Source organism: Tamandua tetradactyla, chromosome 4 (assembly GCF_023851605.1).
Source record: "Tamandua tetradactyla isolate mTamTet1 chromosome 4, mTamTet1.pri, whole genome shotgun sequence".
In the NCBI taxonomy this organism is placed as follows: domain Eukaryota; kingdom Metazoa; phylum Chordata; class Mammalia; order Pilosa; family Myrmecophagidae; genus Tamandua; species Tamandua tetradactyla.
Genome location: NC_135330.1, coordinates 31,135,490 through 31,155,053, shown reverse-complemented (window position 1 = coordinate 31,155,053; position 19,564 = coordinate 31,135,490). Strand labels below are relative to the sequence as shown.

Genomic DNA, 19,564 nt, shown 5'->3' with positions numbered 1-19,564 from the left:
CTAATTACATTTTCTTCTAATTTTCCTGGATTACAATAATCATTTGTCCCAGAACATTTTGTTCGCTTGCTTAACTAGAACTCCCAGAGATGGGGACCCGTTTGAGCCATTTCCCTTCTAATTTGAGGTTTCATTCTGTTGTTTCTTGCGTTTTAGCCTCTTGGTCCTGAATTACTTTTGCTTAATTAGAAATGAGCCCCCAAGTGAGAAATACTTATCGCACAGCATGCGCGCGTGCGCGGGCACGCACATGCAACACCAGAGAGGCAGGAGGAGGTAAAAGATAACAGAAACTCAAAGAAGGCTAGGGAGAAAAAGCAGATTTAAAGACTCTGAGCAGCTAAGTCAGGGAACAGTCTGTCCCCCAGTCCTGACTGAAGACAAAGGTAAATGGGAGGACTTCAGGTTTCTGGGGAGAGATTTTCCGAAAAAAAAAAAAAGAAAGAAAGAAAAAAGTCCCGCTTCCCCCGAGAAGGGAATTGTTTTGCCCATGGTGTTTTCCTTCTGTGTGTCCATTTCTTTTACTTCAGTGAGTGTCAGGAAGAGGGACTGTGGATCTCGTTTGGTTTTAAAAGAAGACTAGAGAAATCAGAACAGGACTAGCCTTGTTTCTGTGAAGCAGGTGCTGCTGCTCAGCCTGCAAACTAAGAGAGGAAAGAGAAAGAGAAAGGGGTGGGGGTGGGGTGGGGTGCATGGAGAAGGAGAGAAGAAAATAATAGCTTTGATTTGAAGTGAGTAAATTATTTACTTTTGATGTCTTAATGAGTGTGCAAAACTGAAATATGTCCAGCTAGCTGGCAGACTGTACAAATTATTTTTGGCAAGAGCATGGGAGAGTAACAAATGAATAAAAATTCAATTCAACAGAGGAGCTAGATGGGGGGTTGAGCTGGCATAGGAACTTGGGGGGCCCACACTATATCATGTGTTGAGGGACTAGGAATGGAGAGTACATAGATGGAAAAGGAAAGAAGTATCTCAATTTAGTTTCCTTGAATGGAGAACCACATCACATGTTATTTTGTAAAGGACTAAAAATAAATAAATAAATAAAAGAATGCAGAGATTTGATGAATGCCAAAGCAGTACAAATTGAGATTAGTTTAAAAGCTTAGGGAGCTTGATATGTTCTGAATGAATGGGAGAAACTAAAAATATTATCTCACAGACACACCCTCAGCCCTACCCAACCTTCACTTTCCCCTATTTTCCCTCCTATTCTAAAGAGGAATCATCTTCTTTTTTCCCTCCTATTCTAAAGAAGAATCATCTTCTTCTTTACTATCCCTCTTCATACCGAACCCTCTTCTGCCTAAGCCACATGTGACCCACATCAGAGAATGGTGATCCACAGCACTGCCAGCTCTCTGCATAGCATGAAATATCCACAGAGCCAGTGAAAGCCTAAATCTATTACTGTCCAACAGCTGAGTTGTTTACCCATGTGCTTCCTAGAATCACTTTTGAGATAGAGGCCCACTGAACCTGTCCCAGATGATGGACTCTGGATGTTAAGGCCTTGTAAAATATTGGACAGGAGTGAGTAAATGAAGGGAGTAGTAGAACAAATGATTACCAATTTCAATGAAAGGGAGAAAGGAAAAGGGAAAGTGGGTAGAAATGGGAGGCAAAAAAACATCTTCGAAAAAAAAAAACACTTGCTTTTGTTTTCTTCTCCATGGAGTCCTAAGCCACTTAAAAACATTTTCATAAGGGACGTTCATTAAAAATTCTACAAATGCACAGCTTGAATGGATTTTTTTTTTGCCTCTATATGCATTCTTATAACTACTACCTACTTCCTTTCCAGCACCCTAGGAAGCTTGCTCCTGCCTCTTCTCAGTTGAAACCCCCTCTACTCCTAGAGATTACCACTATTTTGCCTTTCATCATCTGAAGGTTAATGCTGTTATTGAATTTTATAAATATAAAATCTTAGAGCACACACTCATGTCTGTTTTCTTTCATTCGTCGTTATGTCTGTAAGATTCATCCAGTAGGTGCATGTTTATTTTTTATCACTGTATATTATTCCCTTGTACGAATGTAGCACATTTATCTGTTCTGCTATTGATGGATGTTGTCTCTATTTTCATCTATTACGAGCAACCTGCTATGAATATTCTTATATATGTCTTTGAAGGATATAGGTAGTCATTTCTCTTAGGTATATGCCATGAATATAAATCATTTATTTTGCTTTGGCTGCTTCAATCTTGGGAAGAAAATTTTGAAGCCTACTTTCTCTCTGAAATAATTGAATAAGGTGACAATGGCAAAGACTACTATTTATTGAACACCTGCAAAGTGCCTAAAATGTGTTAGATCCTTTAAATAATCTCCTTTCCTCCTCACAGGTATCATATAAAGTATGTTATTATTCCTATTTTACAGATAAGAATATTGTATGCAAGCCACTGTATTAGGAAATGGTCTTTGGTCTCCTGAGAGAGTGTGTGTGTGTAACTAAGAACTCAGTGAGTACAGCTATGAGAGAAGGAAGTGATGGAAGGTTTCACTGTGTGGATGAGGCTGGACATTCATCTGGAGAGATGGGACAGTGGGAAAAACAGAGAGAGCTGCATTTCAGGTGGATGGAATGGTATGAGAGAAGAGAAAATGAGAAATGGGCTTTAATTTGGTTGAGATTAGTTAAAAAGCTTTAAGGATTAGTTAAAAAGGTTTGGGGAGTGGGGACTGAATGATAAATCTAGGAGAATAATTAATTTGATATTTGGAAAAGCTTTTAAAATTCCTAACTAGGGTGTTGGAACTGATCCTGTAGGAAAAGGAAAACCTTAAAATGACATGATGAAAGGAGAATTTCAGAAAGATCAATCTAGTAGCTGTGTGCAGAATAGATTGGTAGCAGGAAAAAGATTTCAGAAGATATTATAAGAGACAAGGAACTGTAAACCCACAACTTTTCTAACAAAAAAATTTTAATTAAAATACATCAGGGAAAAAGGGGTCACAATCTTTTAAATTTATGAATGTGGCACTCTATAATCTAATAACCAATTTCTGTTTGTTTGTTTTTTTAACTTTACTGGATGGCATATTTCCTATGCTTTTTGTTTTAACAATCCATCCTGTCACATCATAAAGTTGTGATCACTTTTCTGAGTGACCCCTAGGTAAACCAAGCTTTCTGTTGTCAAGGTGGAATAGGATTTATTCTTTTATTCTAGTAAATAAGACAAAAGAATTCTCTTTGTACAGATTGCCTAGATAATCATAAATCTGCCACTTGTAATAAATATTTGCTTATCTGATGATTACACTTAAATAAATTGATCCCAGACAACTACAAAAAAAAAGAATCAAGAAATGAGGCCACTGGTGCTTAAATACAGGAAGTTGGACCTCACAAGAAAAGTCATGATTGGAGACAGCAGAACATACTATTTTATACTGTCTTGATGTGTATGAATATTTGTACATTTATAATCCTAATTGCCTATGTCACACACACATAATGACCCTGTGGGGTGGGCAAAGAGCAAAGATCACTGACCCTATTTTATTGATGGAGAGACTGGAGATATGAATAATTATATAACATTTCCAAAATTACCCCAAAATAAGCAAATTATGGAGTTGAGACTTGAGTCCCAGTCTGTTGTTTCACTAGGTAGTGCTGCGTCTGCACAAAGTAGAGGAATGAAATGCATGCAAACCTCTCCGACCCCATTTGAATGCAATCATCAGAACTTTAGACAAGTCTGGTTTCTGTGAACTTAAACCTCTAGCCCTGTATCTGGGATATTTAATTCACTAAAAGGAGTCCAATATTATAGCCATGATGATAGGAATTAAATGTCCTGTCAAAATGTCTTTTTATTTTCACAGCCTCTCTTGTTCATCATTCCATAGCAAAAGATGTCTATGAAGGCTTAAAACACCATCTTCTAACTGTTTCCAATTCAACATACATTTTTAAATAGTCATTTAACCCAGACTCCCTTTTCTTGTAAGTGGGAACATGGAAGCATGTAAAAATGACTAGTTACATAGGGGGATAAAGACTTGATATTCTTTATAAAGTTACATAGATGGGTAAAGAAGACCGCACTTAGCAGAAAGTCAACCCCAAAATGATTCACTTGGGTTTTCTAACATGACTCAACAAATGTCAGAAAGATGAGAAAGAAGGATTCAAAATGATAATAGATCATATGCTACTCAAAAGCCTGAGGGATATTTTTCTTCTAGAATCTGCCTCATGCCTACTCTAATGCCTAGCATATGGTAGTTACTCAAACGTTTGCTGAATGAATTACTGTGATCCATAAAGTCCGAGGATTACCCATGAGTGCAACTGGGTGTACCATAATTGTGCAGTGGAAAGAGCACAGGACAAAGAAACCTTGTGCCATCTCTTCTTAGCAGCTTGACCTTCGGTGAATTACCTCTGTATTTCATCGAACTCAGTTTCATCTGTTAAATAAAAGATTGAACCAAAGATGATCTTGTAGGTCTCTACCATTTCTGGTATTCTAGGACTGTTTCTTTCTGACACCCACACACAACCTTGCCTAATTAAGTTTAATACTGTTTTTATTTGTTTGTTTTTAATACTAAGGAGACTAGAAAAAGGGTTTCATGGGATCTTTAGCTAAGTATTTCCTAGGGAGCAATGAAGATGAGGATGAGTTTAAGAAAGGTCATTGACTGATATATCTTTTTGCAATAGTTTGGAACGCTACAAGGTAATATAACTTTGAATTAATTCTCAAATATCTCAGGTTTAAAAATTCAAATTGGAATAAGACATTTTTGCTCTATATATTCTGTAAACAGACCTCTTACCCCTTAAGCATTATCTTAAACATGGCCTGTTTTCTCTATTCTCATACATCAAATAGAGTAACCTGGTAAAACATATGGCAGGTGTCCTTTTTTTTTTTTAAAGTGAAATTGGCATTCACTTATGCTAATAAATTGATGCTAGGTAGAATGAGAATGAAACTGTTTTTAAAATAGGGGTCCTCTTTGAAAGAGTAGTACATTGAATTCCTACAGGGTGGGAAATAAATATTTGTAGCATCTTTAGAGCATTCAGTATTTAAAACAGCATTAAGCAGCACACTTTTGAAATGAATTATTGGCTATCATGCATGAGAAAGCTTGGCTACATATCAGATTACAGAACATACAAACATCACTTTTCTACCACTGTTCATTGCATACTGTCACCATTTTTTTTTTTTTAGGCAACACAATCCAGCACTAATGGAAACTGATCTCATATAGGATTTTTATTGTCATTGTTAGTCCTTAGGATACTTAAGCTGTAGGACAAATATGTAACCTCTTTTCTCTTGATTAGGCTGGGATTGACTTGGTTCGTATCCAATAATATTCTTTTATTACTTCCCCCATTTGTTAGGAGTACTTAGGAACTTTAGATTCTTTTCCATTTTCCCCAGTTCAGTCCTATTTACTGCATTCTCTAAAATTAATGGCTCAACATTTCTTCGTGCTAACTCTACTTCTCTTTGTCAATTTTCCCTTTCTCCAATTATCTTCTTATTAGTTACTGTAGATAATCATGTATGACCGACATAAAGTGAAAAGGCAGAGAGAAATTGCAAACAAAAGTTCTGATTTCCTGTTTAAGTGTATGCAGTGGGTTGGTTTTGTTCTTTTTTTGGTTTGTTTTTTGGCATTTCTATCTATCCATCTATCTGTATGTATATATCAAATATTTCCTTTAAGTACTTCACAAAATTAGTTCATTCATAAATGCATGTGATTTCTCTCAGCATTCCCCTCTCCAATACACAAATCCAATTAGTGCTATACAATGGACAAGAATGGGCCAGCTACATACACAGTTCAGTTTGAGCATCCACAAAATCACTGGCAGGATTTGCATCTGGAGAGATTCCCACCTTCATCTGCTCTGAGGAAGCCCCTTTAAGGTGTGTGCATGTGTGTATGCCCTTCCCAAGCCATCTAAATGATGATGGGAGAGAGATTTTGCGTGGCAAAGACAGATTTAAAAAAAATGCCGTTCGAGTCATTAGTAGCCAAGAGCGTGCTCCTGCTGCTGGAGGATGCTAAGGAGGAGAAAGGCAGCACCCTGCCAGCCAACTGGGGGTTGACCTGATTCCCTAAAATCCTCAGCTCCCTTCCTCTTTCCTCCCGACGTCCTTGCTTCCCGTTTCCTTCTTTTTCCCCTTCTTTTGCCTTCCCCAGATTACCAGCTCCGCGAAACAAAGAACCCGGGCTCTCCTGGCACCGGAGCTTAAGCCCAGCACACAGCCAGCGGCATCTCAGACCGTGGACCAGGAGTCTCCCGGCTTCACATCCCCTCCCCAACCTCCCCCGCCTCCCGCGCTCTCTCCCTCTCTCCCTCCCCGCTCGCTTCCCTTCCTCCCCCACCATCGCAGCGCTGGGAGGAAGGCGGCCCGGGCTCAAGATGGCTTTAGCCGGGCTCTGCGCCCTGCTCGCCTGCTGCTGGGGGCCGGTGGCTGTGCTGGCCACGGCGGCGGGCGACGAGGATCCGTCCAAGGAGCTGGAGTGCAAGCTCAAAAGCATCACGGTGTCGGCGCTGCCCTTCCTGCGCGAGAACGACCTGAGCATCATGCACAGCCCCTCGGCCTCCGAGCCCAAGCTCCTCTTCTCGGTGCGCAACGACTTCCCGGGAGAAATGGTCGTGGTGGATGACCTGGAGAATACGGAGCTGCCCTACTTTGTGCTGGGTGAGTCCCGGGGGAGGTCGAGGCGACCGGAGACGCTGGACCGGCGCCCCCGCCCCCACTCCGGCTGCCTCTACACACCTACACACCGGCGACCTCCCTTCCCCCACTTCTACCTCCTTGGACCCGCCCCACTCCCGGCCGGTTCTCCACACCCACTTGCCGGGTAGCGCCTCAGTGCACTTCACTTCCAAAATCTGACCTGCGTGCTGGGCCCCCAGCCTCCCCTCACCCGCCCTACCCCACAGGAACAGGTTGCACTGAATCTCTCTGAAACCTTCTCCAGACTTAATCTCACAGCTTCGATTCAGGAGCGCATCTTTAGAGCAAGTCTTGTCTGCTACCAGCTCAACTCCCATAAGCCCTTCTATCCCCTCCGTGGCCACATGTTCTCAGGTCTTTGCTTATCTCCCTGGACATCCAGACCTACATATCGCATTTCTTGAGGGCATCAGAAAACAGGCATCCCATCACCACTTTCCCAGGCAGTTGGAGGCCTGGTTGCACTGGCTTACTCTAGTCTTTCCTCATTTGGAACCTTTGGTCTGTCACCAGGTTACACCCTCTCTGGCCTCTGTTCAGGGCAGTCAAGTTTCCTTTACCCCTAGTGTTCATCCTGGGAAGTCCTACCTCCGTGCTTAAATATAGCCACCTCATTCAGCCACCTCCATATCTCAGTGCCACCTCAAAATCCCTTGGATAAAGAAATCATCCAACTGTAGTCAGTTAATATTCACAACTTCTTTGTTCCCAGCACTACCTAGGACAGATAGAGGCATTCCTGTATACAGAATAACCTCTCTGGGTATGAGGCTCTTTCTTTTGTTTTAATACATCTCTCTATCGCAGTATCCCCATTTCAATTTTCCTAGACCACAGAACCCTTCAGGTACTAGAACCCCTACATTATGATCAATACACTCCTCTTTTTCACCACCAAGCTGCAAAGATAGTGTGGTCTTGCTTCAGCATTTTGCAAAGCACTATGGGTGCATGTGATTTACCTCACTTACCAGAATTTCCCTCACTTCTCCATGTGCACATCTCGCTCATCTTGCTGTGCATGCCCACCATGCAACCCATATCTTCAATGATGTCGTGCCTGATTCTTAATCTGCCTGGAAGAGAATTCAAAGATAACCACAAATAAGTCTCTAGGTCCGGGGGAAAAATGTTCAAGAAGTTTCTCCATTTACTTAATGCTCTACCAACTGGACTTCGCTTTGTAGGAACATGGCTACCTGCTGGCCATGCGGAGGAAATGGGCTGCTCTCTAACATCTCCCTCTTGCTGTTTCGTCTTGCTATATCTTCACACTGAAAGCTTGAGGAAGTGGACAAGTAAACTCCCCTCCCCAACTCCAGTGGAATGGCAATATCAAAAATTGCCTGTTCCTTGGAAAAGTTGGTTTCCAGTTCTTGGAGTGCAGCTTAGTAGAACCCATCACACCCAACCTACACCCTTGATAGGATTATTTATCTTTGCATTAAAAATTCCAACAACAGAATAAATAATAGTGGGGGCTGGCTGGGAATGGGAGCATGGTAGAAATGCTGCTCATTAAAATGTAAATTGCTGAGTTATTCAGAGGATAGCAATTGAAGTCATGTTGAGGTGCAAGTACAAGTTGTTCATCAAAGTATATAGGAATGAACATAGGGTATTATGGGCTCTAGACCATAGGTTTTGGGCTCTAGATGGAGTGTTTACTATGGGTGCAAAAGGACATGTGTTGTACATGAAGGAAGGGAGGTTGGACTTGCAGATATTTAAAATCCCACTTCCTTTTTTGTAGAGTCCTAAAGATAGGACCTAAAGCCTTGAAGTGCTGACGTGGATCTGATGTGCAAAAGTCCAGATGTTAAAGAATGGGTTTTCTTCACCTCTGCAAAGCTGACCATTGCAGTGCCCTGTTAGGGTTGCTATGGCAACCTGCGGCAACTTGGCATTTACACACTGGTACAGATATTCTCTCTAGCTTCAAAGCCAGATGCACTTATTAATAAATGCATTGTTTATTCCTGCTGCTGCCACCCCTAGGTCAACAGGGTTTGTTCAGAACCAGAGATGTGCTAGTACCTATCCCTTCTGGCCCAGTATTCTGAGAGAGGTTGGGAGTGAATCTCAACTTGGGTAGTGGGGCACAGCTGGGCAGAAAGAGAGATAATTCTAAGTTTATGGGGGGTAGACTGAAATGTAGTTGCTTTTGAACTTAACGTTTAAGGTTCTGGATCATGTGGCTCAAGATTAAAAGTAAGGGTTGTATGTAATTCTGGTTTAGAACTGAAACCTAGTTTGCTTAATCCATTCCCTGGAAAAATTGGAATCAGTCAGTCTTGGGAATTAATTGAACATTGGTTTGCTCAGCAATCTTAGGCACTACTGGGATACTGAAGTTGAAAGAAGAAAAGTCTCCTGTCCTCAGTTACCCTCTAGTCGGTAGAAACAGACAGAGATTCTATAAGAGTATCTTATAGATCAGTATCTGAGTGATAGGGACATTCTTGGGTATAAGAATGCTGAGGAAGGGAGCTGCTTGTAGAATAAAAGGACACTCCATGGAAGGCATGGGTTTGACTGGGGCCTGGACCAAAATCAGATTGTGTCACTCCCTTGGGCAGGGGTGGAGAAGCTTTGGCTCCCTTTTGCCTCCAGGGTCAAGTCGTGCTACTTCGATGAGGCAAATGAGGGTCTTCCCTTACTGACCACAGCCAACTTCTCCAAGCTCTGGTCCTCCCTTAAAGCAGTCACACTGCACTCACTGATCCCCCAACCTGCCATGGCCTTTCAGAGCCCTTTCAGGACTTCCTACATGCCAGTCCCTCTGCCTAGAGTGATCTTCTCCCTTTCTCTACTTGGCGATCATTCTTTCTTCCTTCCTAACCGTGTTCACATGTCACCTCTCTCTGAGCCTTCCTTTCTCTCCCAAGGCGGTCTCAGTCTGCCCCACTTCTGTGCTCCCTGGGAGTTTAAACACATACATGCCCACATTCAAAAATACAAATGAGTGAAACTAAAGGTAGATCAGATTTGGCTCGGCCTGGGAAGGGTGGAGGCATTTGAGGTCATAGAAAAAAAGAGGAGTGAAGTCACAGTGGTGGGAATAAATATGCGAATGGCACGTGTATAGTGCAGTATGGAGACAGACCTGACTTAGAATAGGGACTTGGAGTACGTGTGAGAGCTAGATTAAGCTAGGTGGGGTGGAGGGGAGGAGGGCTGATTCAATGTAGAAAGCCATGAAATGTGGCTCCCAGAGACCATCAGCTTTGCCAGGTTTGCTTCATAGAATAATCCCAGGGGTTCCTCCTCTCTGAGGTAGGATTTCCAAACCGGTGGTTCAAGGGCTATAAATGGCAAAATGTATTTTTTTGCTACAGTGAAATTTAAAATGTTTTGAAATTGATTGCTTTTAGTCAGGGCATGCTAACTCTGGATCGTCAAACTTACCACCCATGCCAATTATTCTATGGCGGACCTTCTTCCTCAGGGTACTACCTGGTTACTCTAAGCCAGATAATCCAGACCCTGCTTTCAGTAGTGTTTTGAAACTCTGTAATTATCACATAAAAACCTGTAATTTCTAATTAAAATATATAGGTACATAAGCCTTATTATTTCTCAGGAGGATGCAAAATTTTGCCTAATTAATCAACTGAAGTTCATATCTCAACCAACGTTTTGTATCTCTGCTTTCAAAACCAAAGATACTTCTGCTCTGGAGGCATGCTTGATTTTGGCGTGAGGTGTAAAGCCTGAAATGTGGCTTCCAATTTTTGCATATTGTGAACAGAACATTTTCATCAGTCTCATTGTTGCTTGAATGGGCTATCCCTATTTCAGACCTAGCTGTGCAACCTTTCTGTGTGTCAACATTTGCTTTTGTGCCTTGGAATTTTGCTTTTGCCGTCATGGCTTTTGATGGAAGAAGGTACTTCTGAAGATAAATCAGTCAGCCTGCAGAGATGTAGTGAGTCCCCACATTCAAGGTGCTGTTTAACGTGATCAGTGCAATCCACTGTGGTGGCTAAAAGAACAGGCTTTGAAGACAGATTTGGTGTCAACTTCTGGACGTCCATTTATTTCTACAGGGGAGAAAAATGATAATCAGAGAGGTTAAATGATTTATTCAGTGTTGCATAGCTAGCAATTGATGGATACATCACTTGAACTCAGGTCTGTATGATATTTGAGGCTTTCTCTTAGCTAGCTTTTTTTTTGCGCATACATTTAAACATGTTTTTCTTTATTAAAGAATTTGTAGGGTTACAGAACAATCATATAAAATGCAGGATTCTCATACATCACCCCACCACCAAAACTTGTGTTGATGTGCAACATTTATTACAATTGCTGATAGCACATTTTTATAATTGTTCTATAAATAAAAGTCCATGGTTTAATTAAGTGTTCACTGTGTAGTGTTGTTCTATAGATTAAAAAAAAATGTATTCAATTACCATATGTACAATTTAACATTTCTCCTATTAATCAGATTCAGACAGATATTATAGTACTGTTAATTGCATTTACAATGTTGTGCTAACATCAACATCATCCTTTTCCAAAATATTTCCATCATTCAAATAGGAACTCCATACAATTTAAGCCTTCACTTCCTATTCCCTGTCATCACCCTATTCCCTGGCAACCTTTATTCTGGATTCTAACTCTGTGATTTTGCTTTTTCTTATTGTTTCCAGTCAGTGAGGATCATACAGTATCTGTCCTTTTGTGTCTGGCTCATTTCATTCAACATGATGTCTTCAAGCTTCATCCACATTGTTGCATATGTCGGCACATCATTTCTTTTTACAGCTGAATAATATTCCATTGTATGTATATACTACATTTTATTATCCATTCATTGGTTGATGGGCATTAGGGTTACTTCCATCTTTTGGCTATTGTGAATAGTGCCAGCTATGAGCATTGGTATGCAAATATCTGTTTGAGTCCCTGCAGTCAATTCTTTGGGTATATAATGAATAGCGGGATTTTTAGGTCATATGGTAGTTCTATACCTAGCTTTCTGAGGAATCTCAAAACTGTCTTCCACAGTGCTGCATCATTTGACGTTGCCACCAGCAATGAATGAGTGTTCCTATTACTCCACATCTTCTCCAACACTTGTTATTTTCTGTGTGGTTTTTTTTAATAGCATTCATTCTAATGGGTATAAAATGGTATCTTACTGTAGTTTTGATTTCTCATTTCTCTGGTGGCTGATGATGTTGAGCATCTTTTTGCATGCTTATTGGCCATTTGTGTATCTTCTTTGGAGAAGTGTCTATTCAAGTCTTTTGCCCATTTTTTAATTGAGTTGTTTCTGTTTTTGTTGTTAGGTTGATGCATTTTAAAAAGATATACTGAATAGTAAATCTTTATAAGATTTGTGTGTTCCAAATATGTTCTCCCTTTATATAGGTTGTTGTTTCACTTTTGTGATGATTTTTTTGAGGAATAAAAGTTTACAATTGTGATAAGGTCCCAATGCTCTATTTTTTCTTTTATTGCTTGTGCTTGGGGTATAAATTCTAAGAAACCGTTGCTTGCCATAAGGTCCCTAAGATGCTTCCCTGTGTACTCTTCTAGGAGTTTAATAGTTCTAGCTCTTATATTTAGATCTTTGATCCATTTTGAGTTGATTTTCGTGTGTATTAGGAGCTAGCGGTCCTCTTTCCTTTTATTGTAAATGGAGATCCAGTTTGCCCAGCATTATTTCTTGAAGAGACTGTTCTTTTCCAAATGAGCGGTCTTTGCCATCTTGTAAAAAATCAAGTGGCCATAAATGTGAGGGTTGATTTCTGAGCTCTCAATTTGATCCCAATGGTCTAAATGTCTGTCCTTATGCTATTACCATACTATTTTGATTAATGTGGCTTTGTAATAAGTTCTGAAAACTTATCTATCTTAAGTTGGAAGTGTGAATCCTCCAACTTCATTCTTCTTTTTCAAGATGGTTTTAGATATTCAGGGTCCTCTAAACATCCATCTATATATATGGATCCAATATATATATTACAGTACTGTTAATATATAAAAAAACACATCATATATATATATGTATATATATATATAAAGATATATAAGATATATATATATCTTTGTTTTTTTTTTCTTTTTTGTAAAGGCAGGCACTGGGAATCGAACCTGGGTTTCTGGCATGGCAGGCAAGAACTGTGCCTGCCGAGCCACCGTGGCCTGCTCTAGCCATATACATTTGATAATTGGCATATTGATCTCCTGACCAGATATTATATCCATTATTGGAAGTGGTGTATTAAACTCTCCTACTGTTAACATAGAACCATCAATTTCTCCCTTCAAATTGTCAGTATTTGCTTCATATATTTTGAGGCAATGCTATCAAGGACATATGTATTTATAATTATTACATCTTTCTGTTGAATTGCCCCCTTCATCAGTATATAATGACCATCTTTGTCCCTCATAACTGCTTTTGACTTAAAATCTATTTTACCTGATGTTATTAGAACCATGTCTGCTCTCTTTCGCTTACTACTTGCATGGCATATTTTTTTCATCCTTTCACCATCAACCTACTTGTGTCATGGAATTTAAGGTGCGTTTATAGCAGATGGCATAAAGTTGGGTCATGCTTTTTTATCCATTCTTCCAATCTCTGCCTTTTAACTGAACAGTTTAATCTACTTACATTTAGAGTCATTACTGATAATATAGGACTTTCTTCTGCCATTTCGTAGGTCTTATATCACTTTTGTCCCTCAGTTCCTTTAATACTCATCTTGATGTTTATTTTATATTTTGGGGTGTTGTACTGTATTGAATGCATTCTCATTTCTATCTGGATGTATTTTTTCATCTATTTTGTGGTTACCATGGGGTTCAAATTTAACATCCTAAATATATACCAATCATATTTGGTTTGATAGCAACTTAATTTCAATAGCATGCACATATACTTTTTCTAAACCATTTTCCCCCTCATTTTTTTGTATATGTTACCATTTATATCTTTGTATATTCTATATCCAAAACCATAGATTTATCCTTACTTTTTAAAGCAGTTTTATTGAGATGTATTCACATACCTTATAGTTCATCCAAATTGTACAATCAATGGCTTTTAGTATAATCATAGAGTTGTGCATTCATCACCACAATCAATTTTAGAACATTTTCATTGCTCCAAAAAGAAAAAAAACACATACCTTTTATCCCTTATATCATTCCTTTCTATGCATTTGCATTTTTGCACATGGAGGAACTAAGAAGTGGAGTTAAATACTAAGGAATACACTACAATAATCCTGGCGTTTATAATTACCTAAATGGTTACCTTTATTGCCATTCCTTGTTTCTTTGTGCTGCTTTGGAAACTGCCCCAAATCCTTTTCTTTCAGGCTGAAAGTCCCCCTGAAGCATTGCTTATAAGGCAGATCTAGTGGTGATGAATTCCCTCAGTTTTTGTTTATTTGAGAATGTCTTAATCTCCCCTTCATTTTTTAAAGAAACTCTCATCAGCTGTATAAAATTCTTGCCTGGCAGTTGTTTTTGTTCAGCACTTTAGGTATTTCAATTCACTGCCTACTTGGTATTTGTGATTCTGAGGAGAAATCAACACTCAACCTCATTGGGACTTCCTTGTATGTCACATACTGCTTTTTGTTGCAGCTTTCAGAACTCTCTATTTGTCCTTTGCATTTGACAGTGTGATCAATATATGACAGGATGCCATGTTTTTCCTACTTGGTGTTCTCTGGGCTTCTCAGATGTGCATATTCACTTCTTTTGCTAAGCTTAGGAAGTTCTCAGCCATTATTTCTCTGGCCATTCCTTCTGCCTCTTGTTCTTTTTCTTCTCCTTCTGGGAATATGAGAATGCATATTGATGCACCAGAGGTGTCTTTTAATATTTCTTTTTCCTTATACTCCCAAAGCTTAACTCATTTCAAGGGTGCTGTCATCAAGTTCACTGATTCTTTCTTCTTCCAGCCCTGATCTGCTCTTGAAATCCTCCAGGGCATTTTTCATTTCAGTTATTGTGGTTTGCAGCTCCGGTAGTACTGTTTGGTTCCTTTTTAAAACTTTTGTCTCTTTCCTGAGACTTTCATGTTGTTCATTCTTTTCCTGATACCATGTAGTTCTTTCTCTGTGTTTTCCTTCATCTCCTTGAGCACTTTTTTTTCTTGTGCTGTATGGTGGGGGTCACATTTCATTCTTTTTCCACGTGAGTATCTCTTTTTTTTTCTTTTTTTTGCATGGGCAGGCACCAGGAATCAAACCTAGGTCTCTGGCAAGGCAGGTGAGAATTCTGCTAATGAGCCACCATTGTACCACCCAAGTATCCCATTTTTGCAGCACCTTTTGTTGAATGTTTGTTTGTTTTGTTGTTTTTGTTTTGGGGAAGTGCATGGGCCAGGAATCAAACCCAGGTCTCCCACATGGCAGGCGAGAATTCTACCACTGAACTACCCTTGCGCCCCACTCCTTGAGCATTTTTAAATTATTTTTTAAAGGCTTTTTTCACTGGTGTTTTCTGGATTTTTATCCATAAAACAAAATTTTTTTTTTTTTTACAGTTACAATTACAGCCATAATTTACTGTTTCTGGGTCTCGTACTCTTTTGTTGCACACTGTACATTTTAATATGTTAGTTCTTGGATTTATTCCTTGAGATGTCTGTTCCTTTGCTTTGTAATCAGCTGAAGATAGACAGAGATTTTTTTTTTTTTAGCTCTAGCCCTTCTATCAGGAAGATCTGCTCAAGACAAATGCAGGGTGCAGGATTTCCCCTCTCTTTCTGGGTTTCTGTCTTGTTGTGGGCTTTTGTTTGTTTGTGGTTTTGGAGCTCCCCTGTTTCCAGAAGTTTTGTTGTCCTCTCTGTTTCCCACGAGACAGATCTCTATCTCCCGATTTAGAAGCCAGCAGTCCCAGACTGTCCACCTCTACAGTTTTTTACCCTCCTTTCATTGTCTCAAGCTGGTTTTGCCTGGAGGGCAAGTTTAGGGAAGAGGCACAGAGGAGAGGACTGTCCCAAGTCCATTTGTTCCAGCCAATACAGGACAGGGACCCCCGAAAGGGGCGCAGACCACCTCCAGGGTATCCTGGGGAGACGGTCAAGAAGGACGCAAGAGCTTCTCTGATGATTCCCCAAAGAGAAGCTTTTCTAACCTGCCAGGCAAGTGCAGCCTTTAGTTGTCTGTCCCCTGCAACCCTGAGGAAGCCCACCGCCTCACAATCTCCATCACCACCGCCCTGTCCGGGGCAGGTTGAAACAACAGCTGGTTCCTCAGGGATCTGAATTTGCTCATCTAAAACTGTTATCAGTGATCAGCTGTGCCAACTCTTGTTCTTGGGGAAGATGATTTTCTGTCACCAGCAAAGCTAACCAAGGCTGGATCCCTAAATGCCCTGCCACGAGAGTAGAGGATGGACACCCATAGCTGCTGTGCTGGTAAGAGCAATTTACTATTCTTTATTGTAATTGATACCAGCCTCCCCGTTTTACTCTTCCGTTGGTGCTATGCAGTGTTCTTCTAGACTCTGGAGCCTCACACTAGTTGTTTCAGACAGTTTCTGCCTGTTTAAAATAGTCGTTTTGGTGGAAGGGCTAAGTCCTGGAATTCCCTACTCTGCCATCTTCTCACAGTCCTCCAGCTACTATTTTACATGCCTTAAACTTTTTCAAAATCAGTTTTTTCCTGGTTGGATAAAAGGAACCCTGGCAATGGTTAGAAAAGGGAAAGTACATTACCCAGCTCATCTGCAGTAGTAGTCCTTTATGCTTTCCATGTAAATACCTATGAATATCTTTGCCAATTGCATGTTTTTTCACATAAGCCTTAATGCATAAGAGGATGAAGTTCATCAAGAAATATTTACCAAGGTGAAATAAGCATAATTTAGGAATTCTTGGTAGTTTCCAGCTTTGGGTGTCCATGCTTTTGAGTTCCCGTGTTGCGTTATGGCTCCTACAGTAATGATGAACCAGGAGGATATGTGGCTATGAGGAAAACATGTCCAGTGCCTTTCTGAAACAGACCCTACAGACAGGTAAACTGGGAGTCTACAGGAAAGCGCCACTGTAAATGGAGCCATCCGGTTTAGACCCTGTGTCAGAGGCGAGTGGCCTTCGTATTAGGTGATCTGTTTAGAATTCACTGTCAGAGTTCCCCACTGGGGCTACTTGACCAGTTGTCTCTGAGCTTTTCAATTGGCTTCAAAATGTAATGTTGGACATAATTTTCTTCTTAAGAGTATGCTTTGGCCTACCTGGAAGCAATTCAGATACTCACGCATCCCTAAGTTCTTTTTACATGTCACTCCCAGCCTCCCCCATTTGAAAAGAAACCTTAAAATCTGTTTCTTTTCCTTCCATTTGCTCTTGCATAACAGTAAACACATTTGTATCCAGTATCAGCTCCAACCAAGGCGAGATGAATGCTAGCAATCTTAAGGTGGGTCTTCAGCAATTTTATATAACTCATACTAGCAGAATATACTAATTTATAGTATTGAAGGAGTTATTATTTACTGCTTCTCTACAGAAAAGCAGATTTTTTACATCAAAGGAATTTTTAATGCAAGAATGATGAATTTTGCAACACTTCAAATGTACTTCTAGATATATTGATATGGCTTGAATTCAAGTCATTGAAGTTTTGAAAGAAACATAAAATAGAAGCTTAATTTCTTTATTTATGTTTGGAAGCAAAATTGAAGTCTTGTGTTATGAACCATACATATAATTTTTCTTTAGGAATGTAATTAAATCTAAACGGCTAGTAGCTTCTCAGATTAAGGGCCAGTTTACGAGAACAGAACTTGGCACTCTTTCTGTATGGACATGCCAAGTCTTTATTTCTTCGCTATGTACAAAGTTCAAATATACATACACAGATGGCAGGAAAAGCTCTATTTTGAGCAAGTTAATCTCACATGGGGAGTTAAAGCCTTTGGCAATTTCTAATGTACTACAATTTGGCGTCTATCATCATTTTTGTTACAAATATGAAATAGTAATAATTGTATGTGATTTCACTTTCTAAGCACATGCGATTTTAAATTTTGAAAACAACCAAAGAAGCTTTATGGTCTCTAGGTTTCCAAGGAACCAAATTTGAAAAAGATTAAATTGTTGATGGTTGTCTAAAATTGACATGACCACTTTTATAAGACAATTTCTCAATATATAGTACAGTTGAAAATATGCATCCCTTTGACTCAGCATTTCCACTTCTGCGTGTGGAAATCTCTGTGTGTACACAAGAATATTTATAGCAACATTGTTGCTAACAGCAAAACCTTGGAAACATCCCAATGCCCATTAATAGGAGGTTAGAAGTATACAATGTAGTACATTCATCCAATGGAATATTATTTAGTCATGAAAACAAATGAGTTATAGTTATATATGCCAACTTGGGTAAATCTCACAGATATAATGCTAAGTGAAAGTAAGCAACCAGCAGAAAAATTCATAGATTACAATTCCATTTATATAAAATTCAAAATGACAATGTATTATTTAATGATATATACAGATGTGGCAAGAATTTTACAAAAAGCAAAGAGACAAAAAAAAAAAAATAAAGACAAAATAAAGGATGGGAGGGTTGGGAGTTTCCTCTGGGGAGGAGGAAAGATAATGAGAAGGAAAAGAGAAACAAAAGGAACTTCAAAGATTCCGGCAGTCTTCCATTTTTGCACACAACTTATTTTAGATCAGCTTTAGATTTACAGAAAAAAATGGTAAAGATACTACAGAGTTACCATACATACCACACACAATTTCTCCTGTTGTAACACCTTACATTAGTATAGTACATTTGTCACAATTAAAGAGCCAATGTGGATACATTATTATTGACTGTATTTCATACTTTATTCAGATTTCCTTGGCTTTTACCGAATGGCTTTTTCTGTTCCAGGATTCTGTGTTAAATGTAGTTGTCATGTCTCGTGAGGCTCGGCTTGTTTGTGATGGTTGCCTTGACTTTCCTTGCTTTGATGACCCTGACGGATTTGATGCCTACTGGTCAGGCATTTTGTAGAATGTCCTTCACTTGGGATTTATCTGATATTTTACTTACGATTAGACTGGGGATATGCATTTAGGGGAGAAAGAGCATAGAGATAAAGTGCCATTTTCATCATATCATCTCAAGAATACTTTGTTACCATGCATTATCACTGTTAATTTTGACCTTGATTACCAGTCTAAGATAGTATTTGTCAGGTTTTTCCACTGGAAAGTTACTTCCCCTTCACCCTTTCCATACTCTGCCCTTCGGAAAGAAGTCACTGTGTGTAGCCTATACTTAAGGAGTGTGGAATTATGTTCTACCTCCTTGAGGGTGGAGCATCTACATAAATTATTTTGAAGTCTTCTGCATGGAAGAATTGTCTCTCATCCCATAGTCATTTATTTATTCAATCATTTATAGCAGTGTGGACCCATGGGTATTTATTTGATACCTTTGATTATAATCCAATACTATTTTATTGATTTTGATGGTCAAAGTGTTCCATCTTGGACAACTGGGAGTTCTTTAAGGTGGTCTTTGTGTCCCTCAGTCATATATACTCCCATCAGTGTGGGTTTTTGTTTTGCCTTTTTTGAGCATTTCTTTACTTTCTGTCACTACAAGATGGTCCAGGATTGTCTCAGATATTTCCTGCCCCAATCCTAGAATCAATTGTTTCTCCAAAGAGCTCTGGTTCTTTTTTATTGGAGAATGCTGTTAGAAACCAAGATCAGAGCATTGGGTGTGTTCTTGGAGTGTTGCTTCTAGACCCTCTCAGCTAACCCCTCAAGGAAATGTATGTGTGCATACTAGCTTGTATGTATACACATATCTATAAATATT

General features: G+C 39.5%; 1 protein-coding gene across 6 annotated transcripts in view; it reads left to right on the top strand.

Moving 5' to 3' along the window:
* Positions 1–6,377: 6,377 nt before the first annotated feature.
* The window catches only part of ASTN1 (astrotactin 1), a 325,640-nt gene continuing 312,453 nt past the window's right edge, over positions 6,378–19,564 (top strand). For all 6 annotated transcript variants that reach the window (XM_077157091.1, XM_077157089.1, XM_077157088.1 and 3 more), the window contains exon 1: positions 6,378–6,710. In XM_077157091.1, coding sequence (XP_077013206.1) covers positions 6,428–6,710 — 283 coding nt within the window. In that variant the 5' untranslated portion in view covers positions 6,378–6,427. The remainder of the gene's footprint in view (positions 6,711–19,564) is intronic.